The following is a 14,173-nucleotide window of genomic DNA, read 5'->3' on the forward strand; positions in this document are numbered from 1 at the left end:
GAGGCTTTTCAGAAAAAATATTTTTAATGCTTTTCAGAAAAAATATTTAATATTTTCAATAAAATCAAATAAATATTTTATTTTACTTTTTACAAGAAACTAGTTGGAAGCCGAGCAACAAGCTGAGCTCCAACCTCTTTTTGTGTTACTATACCAAATATGTGAAAGAAAAAATTGCATTTCCTAGCATTAACATCAAATCTGGATAAATGATTGCTGAGCCTTTTCAATAAGTCTACAGTGTTGCTGCTGAGTTCACCCAATGTCGTAAAAGCCAGAGTGCCGAAGTCGCAATCTTGAGCTAAGCATTTATCAAAATATTTCTTGTGTTTACGAGTAATGGCATTTTTAAGTGCTAACCCAGGCCGAAATGCGAGTACTCCCCCTCCAGTAAATGGTGATATTCCAGTGACATCTAAGCATTTATCTCGTCCTTTATCCCTGTTGTAAACTAAAATATCCTCTGGGCGTAGTGCACCTCCATCTTTAGTTTAATATATATTAATTATTTTAATTATTTTGTTTTAGAACTCTCTCGGTATTAGAGTATTGTGGAGAGATTACAGACGATGGGACTAGTGTATTATTAGTGGTATCTACAGATAGTTGTCCTGCAGGTTGTGAATGAGATGTGTTACTCATGGAATTACGTGAAGTAATAGATGGTAGTGCAGCGGAATGACTAGAATTCATGGAATAGGAGATTGAGCAGGACTAGAAATTGAGCAGGATTAGATTGTTGAAAAGATGAGGGTATCTAAATATACCACAATCTTTCGAATATTAATCTATAAGTCTGATATCAAATGTGATCGTCTATGGACAAAGTCGAGACAATACGACAACTACGGTATTCACTTTGTGTGATCGTCTAATATGAAATCGAGGACATACAACAATAAAGTGATCACTTGATAATAGGTACGGTAATAAACCGAAACTCTATATGATCAATATCAAGTGACTCGGATTAACGTACGTGTGTTATTTACTTAATTATAATAACAATTATAATGCGGAAAACAAAGTAAATAACACAACAAGATTTTGTTAACGAGGAAAACCCAAATGCAGAAAACCCTGGGACCTAGTCCAGATTTGAATACTCTCAGAATTAAGCCGATATACAAAATCTTATATCAACTTCGTATAGTTGAGACCAAGTAGACTACCCCTAGATACTTAGTTCCCTTAATATCCCTGCGCCTTTGACTTCTAGAGTCACGCCCGTGAATAGCTAGAAGATATGTGAGTTGTTGACAAAGGCTCTTCCGTTTAATCTAATGAACTCCTTTGTCTGGTTAGATCAATCTAAATTTTGATTACCGAAATAATCAAATTCTAGATATGCACACAATCAATATAGATCTCAAAGAGAAACTATAAGGTGATGCCGATCTCACGCAACTAATCAATCAAGTCTGTCAAAGATGAGCACGATTCTAGTTGGATCCCAGCCGATCAAGGTTTGTGTACTAAATCCACAAGATATGAAAACTAATAAGAATTCTTCTTCGTCTTCAAATCTTCTGGTTCCTTTAATATCCTGCACAACAACACTTGAATCCCCTTGTGATCAGTCACACAAAGAACGAAGTGTGTTAACAATAGATTATCACAAGATGTCTTTAGATCCGAAGATGATTCTAAAGATCCCGTCGTCACTTTGATCTAGTTTGAGTGAGCCTTATATCAGAAGAGAAGGTTCTCAAGAATAAACAAACTAGGTGCAATCAAATTTAGAACAACCGTTAGTTAATCAAATCAATAATAGAATATTACAATAACAATGGAATTATCTAGTTTCCCACCAACGGTACTCGTAGAGCTTCATGATCCCTTAGAAGTCTTTAAACGAGCGGTATAAGAGATTTCACTTAATTAGGGTACTTTCGTCTCCGAACAGAGGTTTCCACCAGAAACAACAAGAAATGAAGTTTTCTTTGCTCTTAGGATAGTTTGCGAGAAATGCAAACTCAAGTATTTGTAGACCAAGGTTGTTTGGTCAACAAGGAAATTCCAAAATTGAAATATTCTCAAGATATACAATAAGTACCTATTTTCGATTTTTCTATTCCCAATTAATGTTAACCAACATATCCGAAAACTCCCATAAACTTTTATTACTAGTCTATCACATTAACTAATAATATTTTCCAGAGGATATGTTTTAATACCCGGTAATTAAAACATATACGATGAAAGTCATAAGTAAATGATTTTCAATATTTCGGTCCAGGATCACCTTGAGTATCAAGGAATATCTTTGAGAAATAAATGATAAGAGTTATGTACATGTTCAAATAATGTCGCCATCTAGAAGCTTCTCATTTTGACAAACCCTTAAACCCTAATTCACACACATCATGAAGAAATATGGGAACCATGCAATTTGGTTTTGCTCATGAAGCCGAATGCTTTTCAATATTTCGGTCTGGCATCACCTTGAGTATCAAGGAATATATTTGAGCAATAAATGATAAGAGTTATGTAAATGTTCAAATAATATCGTCATCTACAAGCTTGTCATCTTGACAAACCCTTAAACCCTAATTCACACACATTATGAAGAAATATGTGAACGATGGAATCTGGTTTTGCTCATGAAACCGATTATACCATCACTCCAAAATATGTTGTGACCGGATACAATATGATTCCCAAGATAGGTTGTAATCGTTACACCTTGCTCCACAAAGTAGGTTGTGACCGGTTACACACCTTGTGACCGGTTACACCTTGCTTCCCAAAGGTAGCTTGTAACCGGTTACAACTAACTTCCCAATTCATCTTGTGACCGATTATACCTTGAATTCCAAAGTACCTTGTGACCGGTTACAAGTAGCATTCCAATATAGCTTGTGATCGTTTACACCTTGAATTTCAAAATTACTTTTGACCGATTCCAACTAGATAAATACATAGGCTATGACCGGTTATACCTCAAGTCTCAACATAAGTTAAGATAGGTGCTAACATAGTCATCTTCCATTGGTCATCCAAAAGATATTAAATGAATAACAATACCAATCATGATTTCTCTTTCGATCATGAAAAGAAGTTCGTACACCTACTTCCTTAAACTAATGTAATGATACATAGTTTTCTGGGATGAAATCACACCTATATAATGCACATATAATCAAGTAACTAAATACACTAAACTATGTCGATGTCGTATTTACGAAGTTCCAAAATATTAGCGTTTATTCTTCGTAATATGTTTCCTTGATAGTTTGATCATACTGTTATGACCAAGTCTCATCACTACAATATTATATACAACAAGCCTCTAAGTTGCTGCATACGCACCGGTTATGTGTAAAGCGTTCGTGCCTAAAATTTTCATTAACTAACCCTACATTATTAATTTGATCTACAACCTTATATATTCTTTGATTTTGCATCTTTATTTGGTATTCGTTCTAAGTATCATCGTTTGAAGACGAATTTCTTTTTTATATTTGTGATGTAGTTGCAGGAACAACAAAACATGTGCATGAGAAATTCCTCGCTTCTGATATTCAATAGGGTTTAGTTTAGTCTTGCAAAACCTTGAGACAGTACCACTCTGTCCTCCTTTCATCCATAAGAAAAAAAAACACAAAATCAACGCATAAAAAACCGAAGCGAGTACGTATCACATGAAATTGTGATACGTACTCCCATGGCCATTAAATTGGCAATGTAGGATGATTTTTATTGTTGTTCATAATGATTGTGCTATAATTCAACTTCCTTCTCCCAAGAACCTTTTGTTGCTCCAGTTCAACTTCCTGACTTCCCGCCCAAGAACCTTCTGTTGCTCCAGTTCAAATACCTGACCAACAACTACCTTTTTTTTTGTATCATTTTCCCTTATTCCTGCCAATGTTTCTCAAATAGTTCTCAATAGATGGGCAGATGTGTGACCCTTTAGAAGAGATAATGTTCCATATCTCTTCAAAACAATGGTAGGAAGCTGAGTTTTAAATCCGGTACGACATCAATAATAATATCCACAGACCCATTAACAAAGATTCAATATTTCTCTAATTTTCTTGCCGGAGAAGTATTGTATGATAACCAAATAATGCATGCGCATAAAAAATATAAAATAAGGTGACAATCTAGAGTTGCGACCAAAAACTCATTCAATTCATTATTTCATCCTTGAAATGATATGTTTCATCGAATTTAACTAATATTAAAAACTTAAGCAGACTATCGGTTCGAGAGAGTGGATCAACATTCAAATAGAAAATGAATTAAAAAAAGTAAGTAATTAGAGAAATTATAAAGCGATGCGATCTCGCACAACTAATCCATCAAATAAATTTGATTCTAGTTGGACCCCAGACGATCAAGGTTTGTAAACACAACAGGATACGAAAACCAATAAGAAATCTTCTTCGTCTTCAAATCTTCTTTAATCTTCAAATAACCTGCACAACACCATTTGAATCTCTTGCGATCAATCACACACAAAATGAAGTCTGTTATCAATGGATTATCACAAGATGTCTTTAGATTTAACAACAGTTTTAAAGATCCTGTCAATACTTCGATCTAGTTTGAGTGAATCTTATATAAGAAGAGAAGATTCTCAAGAATAAACAAACTAGGTGCAATCAAAGTTTCAACAACCGTTAGTCAATCAAATCAATTGAAAATTAATAACACTGCAATTATCTAGTTTCCCACCAACGGTACTCGTAGAGCTTATTGATCCCACAGAAGTCTTTAAACGAGCGGTCGTAAGAGATTTCACCTAATTAGGATACTTTCGTCTCCGAGTGACTACTTGGACATTATCAAGGAAAAATATCTTTTCTGGAACAGAACTGCTGGAACAGATCATTTCTTTACTGCTTGCCATGGCTGGGTATGTGCTTCTCCTGTTCTGTAGGATCGAGCAAGAGAGAGGAGTGCACAAACGAAAGCAAATAAATGACTACATTGATAATCAGTTTGATGTATAATTCTTTTGGCTCAATAGCCTACTTATAGTCTCACAAACTTGATGATCACTCAAAGTATTTTCCTAATAAAATCAAACTCTAAATAAAGCACACTTCTCAAGTTTGCTCGACTTCCAAATATGACACAGTGTGTCAACAACGTATGTTGATCCACCCAGACCGTGCCAACAATACTTATTGATCCATGCACTGTGTCAACAACACTTGTTGACCCACGAACCAAACCACTATATCTTGGTTTAACTTCCAACATGTTCTCTTACGTTCTTCTTCGTCTTTGAAGTTCTAGCATTCTGACCGAATTTATTTTCTTAGGCCCCGATATTGACAAGATCATTTATGAGTGGATGCATAAGAGCTTTCTGTAATTCTGATGTCAATGAAGATCTCGTGTTAGGAAATGCTGTCGCTCTTGCTGAAACATTGGTTCTTTCAGAACATGCCCTTCTTAAAGATATAGGAGGGAACATTCCTTCAGATAGACAAACTCTGGCTTTCTTCGCAGGAAATCTACACAAATATCTCCGGCCCATCCTACTAGCATTCTGGGAGAATAAAGACCCTGACATGCAAATCTATGGCAAGATGAATAAAACTGTCACCGGAGAAATGGATTACATCCAACGCATGAAGACGAGCAAGTACTGCATTTCTGCCAAAGGATATGAGGTGGCTAGTCCAATGGTCGTTGAGGCCATCTTTTTCGAGTGTGTCCCTGTGATTATATCTGATAACTATGTTCTTCCGTTCTTTGAGGTTTTAGATTGGGAATCATTTGCGGTTTTTGTCGCGGAGAAAGATATTCCCAATTTGAAGGAGATACTCGCAATACCAGAGGAGAAGTATATAGAGATGCACAAGAGGGTGAAGATGGCGCAACAACATTTTCTTTGGCATATTGAACCGGTGAAGTATGACATCTTTCACATGACCCTTCATTCTATCTGGTACAATCGAGTTTTTCAAATTTAACGCTCGACAAGACTAGCTATATATTAAAAGTATTTGAGACACATTTCGATTCATTCGATAATTTAGATCGTGCAAAGAATTGCAAAGGTGGTAAACTTGTATTCCCTTAATTTCAGAAAAAATGAAAATTGGCACCATGAAAAATAAAAGTATCATTTTTCTGAAACCGCATAATATGTCATAACCATATCTCATGAGTTGTGCTGCTCATAAGTTACGCCCAAAATTAAATAAATTCCTATAATCGAAGAACATCATTTCTGAACCATAAAAGAAGAAATAAAAAACAACCAAAATTTTCTGTACGTTATTCAAGAAGGATAAAAAATTCCTATAACAGATCCCTATGGCATGAACTGTCAACCTCGTAAATTAAAAATTCTTTTTTTTTTATCCTTCTTGAATGCCTGCAATCTCTAATTTTTGTTTGGTAAGACGTTGGTTCCTTTTCTCGATTGCAATAACTCCGTGATCTTGAACGAAAATTTGCTGTACGTGGACCACTATTTAAAATTTTCTTATTAACATTTCTCCGTGATGATGGAAACGAAGAACAAAGTAGCATGACAAGATTAAGTTGAGGAAGAAATGCTTATAAGAAAAAAGTTGAGGAAGAAAAAAATCAGATTGAGGAATTTTTTTGAAGAATTTTTTGACCTCCGGTGATCACTGGTTTTATCTTATTCGTTTTGTTCCCGCAACATTTTGGTGTTGATTGGGTAGGGTGTTACCTGCGTCCGGTGGTTATGCTCAGTAGTCAGTCCTATCCTCTATCGGCAGGTTAAAACTCTTTTGTTCGATCGGTTTTTCCCGTTGTTCAATAATTTTTTAAACCCCGTTCTTTTGCAAAACTGTTATGTCGCATGAAGTGTGATCATTTTGTAAATGATCATAGTTTTGTAGTTTGATTACAAAATGATCACACTTCATCCAAATAATGATTTTATGAGTGATCATATTTTTTCTTTAACTTGCTCACAAGAATCCTAACTTACTTTCTCTCAACATGATCTTTACAAATACAAAATATCCAACCCCCTTTACAATGAACCAAGGTCATTATTTATAGGTAAAACTAAGTAGTGGAGTACAGTTCATTTTACTTCGCCGGTAATCACACAATTCACGTGATTCTGCTTTATACTTCGTCCAAGCCATTTTCAATAAAGTTATTCCATTATTTTCACCGATAACTTCGGTAACTTGTCGGTACAGTTGTCCCATTTCTTGTGCAACAATTCATCTTCGTCTAGAGCTACTGTTTATTTCGTTTCATAGCTTCTTCTTCGTTAACTATCTTCTCGCTCAAGTATCTTTGTCTCGTCCGTTGGTTATCTATACATATTTCGCATATCTCTATTTAAGAAGGAATTCATACTTCGCATATCCAATATTCGTAAAAGCAACTCTGACACTTGATTTGACTGATCACTGACATTCCCTCTCGGGGTTGGTAAAATATTTTCTATTTAAGATTTATTTCGTGCAACCTCGTTCGACCACGTGGCAAGTAGGTTTTCTGTACCTCCAGCATGGAAGTGCTAGAATACCAAATATTACTATGACTGAGAAAAAACTATTTTGAAAGCTTAGTTTCACTTCACTCTGGTACTTCTGTGGAATAAGAAGAGGGGAAATCAAAGAATCAATTTGAAACATGGTGATGAATAAGAAGAAGCCAATTAACATTGAGTGTTTTTTTTTGTCTTTGCAAACATATCCGGTGTTTTATCTTGTTTTCCAATTAATTTTGGTAGAGAGCATGTAATGGAAATGAAAATCGTGTTCTATTTTTTGTTAAGGTGTCCTGGGGAATACACCCTCCAATATGAATATTGTCTACTTTTGATCATCGGTTCAGTGCCTAGTTAGTAAGTTCGTGAATGATTCGCGAATCATTCACGAATTTTTCCGTATCACGAATTTTACCGTCTTATTCGCGTACGTTTGCAACTCCGAACCCAAGTCGTGTATTATGTGGCATTCCCGGATTATTCGCGAATCGTTCACGAATTTTACGTATCCCGAATGATACGTCCGTTTACTTCGCCATAAATTCTTTAGCTTTTACTTTTCAAAGATCCCACTTTTTGGGCTTTACTGCCTCCCGAGCATACACGACCGAATATTAGACGTGTTGTAATTTTTATGAAACAAAAACGACTGAAGAGATTTGAAGGTGAAGGTGAGAGAGATCTCAAACTCACTAACCAAGCATCTAAACCACCATACGACGTCCTCTTGGATAACTAATGTTGTATATATTATTAATATCATCATATTAAGTTTATTTTTTCTTTAAATAACTCACACATATGCATAAAAATTGGTATATGACCTTATAAATACAAATTATTTGTTATATATAGATACCGAATTTTCAGAGCCGAACTCACATTTATAAATCGAATTATACACGTACGTATGCCGTTCCGAATTACTAACGAATCACGTCCCGTTGACCGAATTTTGGACCGAATCTGGATTTTACAAAACCGTATAATACTCGTATATTTGACGTTCCGTACGTTTGCCGAATCCCGAATTGCTAACTAGGGTTCAGTGTATGATTCTTGTGGTCCTTCAGTCTTTTTCCAAATTCGTGTAAGAATATGTATGCAAGTACTGTCAAGTATTCCGGAAGAGGTGTACCAATTTTTCTTCCAATTAATTGGAATCTTACCTCACCTACTTTTCTTTTCGAAATATGGTTTCTCACCCACATGAAAAAATAAAGATATTTCATCGAATAATTGAAGCCACACTTATACATTCACTTTGACTGACCCACGGTCTACAGAGAAGAAAATGAAGAGATTGAAACCAATATAAAAATCCTAGCCAGCAACAACGTTGGATTGTTAAAGTCTATGGGTATCTAATTCAAAATCAATTGACAATGAGTAGAGTGATCCTTCCATATTATATTTAAATTAATTAAGCGGATTATAGTGGTGTGGGACTATCTATCCTTTCACATGTCCTCTCACACGTGGACCTACGTACGAGTTACCAGTCCATTCGTAACAGGTGTACACAGGTGAGTGACTAAATCAGGAGGTAACACCTCGGCCAGTATCGGCACTGGCCTATATCCCGGGTGTACAAGTGACAAAATCGGTTAAACATTTCGGCCAGTAACTCAGTCTACACCTGACATACGCAGGTCTAGATCTGGGACTTAACTCTGATACCATGTTAAAATCTGCGGGCATCCAACTCAAATTCAATTGGCAATGAGTGGAGCCGCACTTCCATATTATATTTAAGTTAATTAAGCGGATTATAGCGATGTGAGTCTATTTATCCTTTCACAATAATCGAGAAAGGTAAAATAATATAGGCACTACCAGCCCAACAATACAAACAACCTTACGAAGGGAATGATTCAAAGAATTCATGTTATCCGATCCATGCTTTTGTGGATTACAATTGTTCTTCCTAATCGACTTGACGTAGGGAAGTGGTATACACTGTTAGAAATTCATGGACCTAACTAATCTCGAAAACCGGCTTGCAAGATTAGGATTGTCCAAGACTTATTAAGCATGGAACTTAGGTTACCCTAGGCGATGTGGTACTATTTAACACCCCCCTCAACGATTAGGGCTACACAGATGGAGTGTCACGGAAGCCACGGACACACACTGACGGGAAAACAGAGTGGTACGAAAATCATGGGCGCACACTGACGGGAATACAGAGTGGTACGAATTGAGAGGGGCCTGGCTCTAAAACCATGTTAGAAATTCATGGACCTAACTAACCTCGAAAACCGGCTTGCAAGGTTAGGATTGTCCAAGGCTTATTAAGCATGGAACCTAGGTTGCCCTAGGGGATGTGGTACTATTTAACATAGACGTCAACAACGCTTATGTACTACACCGAGACCATATGGCTACTTCCATCTATAAATTAAAGGAATTCTATAACAACTCGAGAGAAGTAAGGAAAAATAGTAACTCTAAAGAAAATTCTGATAAGAAAAATTCTACATAGAGAAAAAGAGAATGGAGAGGAAACTCTATGAAGCATCAATGAGAGGTGACGTTACTTCACTAAAGGAGTTACTTGAAGAGGACCCTATGCTTCTTATTCGAGTGATTATTAGCTTCGAATATGAAAATCCTTTAGGCATAGCAGCTATGTGTGGTCATGTGGAGTTTGCTGCACAGATTCTACGTATGAAGCCTGAACTCGCCACCCATTCAGACCAAAAAGGGTTATGTCCTCTACATTTAGCTGCCCAAGGAAATAGTGTTTCCATGGTTAAAGTGCTAATTGAAGCAAATCCAGATGTTTGTGGCTTTACCGATCAAGACGGAAGAAGACCTTTACACTTAGCCGCCATGAAAGATCGAACTGAAATCGTGAAGATTTTAATTCAGAAACAGCCGAAAGCAATCCAAATGCTTTCTGAATATCGAAGTGAGACCATTTTACACTTATGCGTTAAGCATAACGGTTTGGATGCTCTGAAGCTCTTGGTGGATAAGCTGAGAAATCAACATGTCAATGAAGAATCTATATTCTTAGCATCCGAAGGTGAAAACAAAGGATCTATATCTGTCAACTCAAAGGACGCTGATGGTAACACAATATTGCATCTCGCTGTTGCAAGAAGAAACATGAAGGTAAGAGTGTACTTAGTTCACTCGTCTCAATACGTGATAAATTGTAAAGTTACTTATTCTAGTTGTATCGTGCATCAAATATTTACGCTTGAAATGTTTTGTGGGCAGATTATAAAATACTTGCTGAATAGTGACACAGGACTAGTTGAACAAAATGCTGTAAACAATAAGGGTTTCACGGCAATGGATATTTTGATAAAGAGTGATCAAAGAGAGTTAAAGGATATGGAAGTCCAAGATATTCTTCGAGAAGCTGGAGTTTTACAATCTGATGTCCTACAACAGTTCACAGGATCTCAGCAAGATGATCAGCTGCCAGAAAACCGTCCAAAAGATGAAATTAATATAACTAAAGGGAAGTACAAGCTTGATGAGAAGTATGAAGCATGGCTGAAGGACAATAAAAACTCACTAATGGTGGTATCGTCACTAATAGCTACTATGGCCTTTCAAGGTGCATTAAACCCACCCGGTGGTGTCTGGCAAGAAACTAAAGAACTCCATAATGATGGGAGTATTACTGCCGTAGATCCCAATTACAGTGTTACTGCTAATATATCTGAATATCGTAGTCTTATTGATCCTGATTTTCTTGGTTATTTATATGCTGGGTCAGCCGTGATGTCGCTTGAACACATGGTTGCTTATATATTTTACATGATTTTTATCAGCCTTGGGTTTTTCGCTGCTATGTGTGTGATCTTTCTTCTTTTAAGCGGGTTCCATTTTAAGCGAAAAATTCTGGGAAGATTTTTTGTGAGGTTACTTATAGCAGTTCTTTGGTCTGTGGTCACGTTCATGACTATAGCTTACTTTCTCTCCTTGCAAGCTTTCGTGCCTCCAGGACGCTACGATGTTCGGCAGGTTCTTGTGTTTTTTAATACCGAAGCGTTCGGTATTGCTTTGTTTGCATGGCTAGGGCTCATGGGGTTAATCATGTTCGTGCACATCATTCGCTTCATCATATGGCTGCTCAGGAAGCTTAGAATTCTAAAGAAAAGAGATGCAGAAAGCGGATAGGCTTCAACATCAACTCGGTCTTTATCGGAACAAGCTGTTAAACTACAAATTTAATTTGAAAAACTTCTTCTAGTCATCATTTGGAAAAATCTAGAGATAATCTCTATATATTGCACTTAACTCGGTTATAATAGCTAGATGCGTGGTTAAGTCCTTTTGTTTTCAGAAAATAATATGGTGAAGTGTATTCCTAAGTGTTGTCGAAATAAGGGAGTTCTAGTGAAGTCAGAGTGCTCCGGAATCCGGATGTCAGACTTTCACTAGCTTTGCGCCAGTCGCTGTATTAGTTTTTCTTTTTAAATAAATGTTCGGTATTAATTTAGTGAAAACTACAGGGAGACCCATTCTCCCAGACTTTCCTACTATGAAACCCACGCTCAGAAAAACACAGGCGCGCATCCATTTTCTGGAAGAAAATTATTCTCAAACCCATAATTTCTGAAATTATGTTTCGGTCTTTTTTTTTTTCTTCTTCTTCTTCTTCTTCTTCTTCTTCTTCTTCTTCTTCTTCTTCTTCTCAGATTCGTATCTCCCTACAGCTTTCTTTCCTATCTATCGACGGAGTCCAAAATCTCGATTGAGATTAGAAATTGCAGCAACCAAGTTGGGTCTGTATGTCAACTGGATTGGGTGTATTCAAGGGTTCGTTTATGATTCGAATCATCTACAGTTGAGGTAATGTTTGAGAGGAAGAAGTTAGGGTCTGATCTGTTGATGTAATTGATTATGAATGAAGTTTTAGAAGATCAGATAAGGAATTTGGTGAAGTTACAAAACTGAAATCAACAAAGAAAAGGGGATTTGGGACTGATTGGTTAAATGGGTTTTGGTGGTTGTGTTCGAAGAATCGGGAGCTCGATATGATGTAGAAGTTTGGGTTGTATTTTAACTCAAGAGAGCCAGGAAAGAAGAATTTCTTACATCCCCTCTTTTCTCTGTCCAAGAGATGTTGTTGTTGTGGTTGATTGTGACAGTAATTGATGATGAATGAGTCTAGTTTATAATTCCTGGAAGAAGTGGAGTTATTGGGTTGTGTTGAATGTGAAATTGCAGGAATTGGAGAGCTGAAGGAGATGGTTTCTCAACATACAACAACACCATCAGGTAGCGTATATCAACTGTTCGACAGAAAAGCTGAACCACCATCTTATTACCACCTAGTTCGCAGCTGTTACAATGGTTGCTGCTATGGGCATTGTTGATTATCTGGGTCGTGTAAGAAGAGGAGAAGAAACAAATGCTGCTGCAGATGTTTCTGTGGGTGCTGTGTGTTGTTGCCCTGGGTTTGAAACCAGTAAGATATCGAAGGATACATGTTGTCTATGGTGAGGGTTTGGTACAGTTCTGGCAGCGAGAAAAGAAGGAAGAAATGGTGCAGAGTGATTCACAAATTTGGTTAGTGCTGTGGAAGATTTGGTCAAGGCTAAACAACAAGAACATAACCAGTTGCAGCTGCTTGACCGCACCGTTTCCTTGCTAGTTTGCTGTGCGTTTGTGGGATGAGTACAAGGGTTGTTTGCAGCGGATGTGGCGTTAATTAGAAGCCATTAGGGTGAGCTAACTTGGGTACCAATTTGTTTTAGCATCAGATAGAGTTTGTTATGACTGCATAACATGTCAGGATCAGATTTGGTTTTTAGTCTGTTGGGTGTTGTTTTAAGTTGTTATGCAGCTATGAAAATGGATGCATAACCTGTTATGCATCTACAAAATTTGTTGCATAACTTGTTATGCAGTCCAGAAAACAGTTGCATAGCACGTTATGCATCAACTTTTTTTCGTCACTATTGAAACCAACAAAAACAAAGACTGCACAACTTGTCATGCACCTACAATAATATCTGCATAACATGTTATGCAGTCGTGAAAATTGATGCATAACCTGTTATGCATCCGAAAATATGGCTGCATAATGCATTATGCATCGAGAAATTTGTTGCACAATCTTTTATGCATCGAGAAAATAGATGCATAACCTGTTATACATCCGAAAATATGTTTGCATAATGTATTATGCATCAATTTTTTATGTACGCTCTAAAATCAACCAAAACAATGGCTACATAACTTGTTATAGATGCATAATTTTTTATGCAGTCGAGAAAATGGTTGCATGATTCGTTATGCGTCCGCAGAATGTGTTATGCATCTTTTTTGGTGGCTGCATAATGGTTATGTAGTCAGTTTTCGAAATTTTGCCTAAAATGATGATCACCTCCGATTTTTTCGTGAAAAACAAAAATTTAATATTGTTGTTTGTGCTCGTTGCGTAGCTCTCTTAAAAAGATTTCCAACGATATAAAATTTGTAAAAAATTCCAAGGCGCGGATTTTTAGTTATGTTATATCCAAGTTGTGTTGCCAATTATACCCCTGATGCATAACCCGTCATGCGGATGCATAACCCGTCACACATACATTTTTAATAATTTCATATAATTATGGGTGTCACGGTACCTAAAATTAATTGTGGGCCTGAGAATGAGAATATTTTTTTTTGGGTCTCCTCCTAATTTCCCCATTAATTTAAGGATTATAAACAGATATAGGCCTGATTTTCAACCCGATAAACAAGCATATGCCTGTT

At 36.7% G+C, this 14,173-nt stretch overlaps 2 protein-coding genes across 2 annotated transcripts; one reads left to right on the forward strand and one right to left on the reverse strand.

Moving 5' to 3' along the window:
• Positions 1 to 5,695: 5,695 nt before the first annotated feature.
• On the reverse strand, positions 5,696 to 5,900 carry LOC113323739. Its single transcript, XM_026572077.1, has 2 exons — positions 5,818 to 5,900; positions 5,696 to 5,783 (listed from the first exon to the last, which is right to left on the reverse strand). Exons 1-2 carry the CDS (start codon positions 5,898 to 5,900, stop codon positions 5,696 to 5,698), a joined length of 171 nt encoding a protein of 56 aa, XP_026427862.1.
• Positions 5,901 to 9,943: 4,043 nt separating this feature from the next.
• On the forward strand, positions 9,944 to 11,587 carry LOC113325209 (ankyrin repeat-containing protein BDA1-like). The gene is made up of 2 exons (XM_026573420.1): positions 9,944 to 10,567; positions 10,676 to 11,587. Exons 1-2 carry the CDS (start codon positions 9,944 to 9,946, stop codon positions 11,585 to 11,587), a joined length of 1,536 nt encoding a protein of 511 aa, XP_026429205.1.
• Positions 11,588 to 14,173: the final 2,586 nt, after the last annotated feature.

Source organism: Papaver somniferum, chromosome 11 (assembly GCF_003573695.1).
Source record: "Papaver somniferum cultivar HN1 chromosome 11, ASM357369v1, whole genome shotgun sequence".
Lineage (NCBI taxonomy): Eukaryota > Viridiplantae > Streptophyta > Magnoliopsida > Ranunculales > Papaveraceae > Papaver > Papaver somniferum.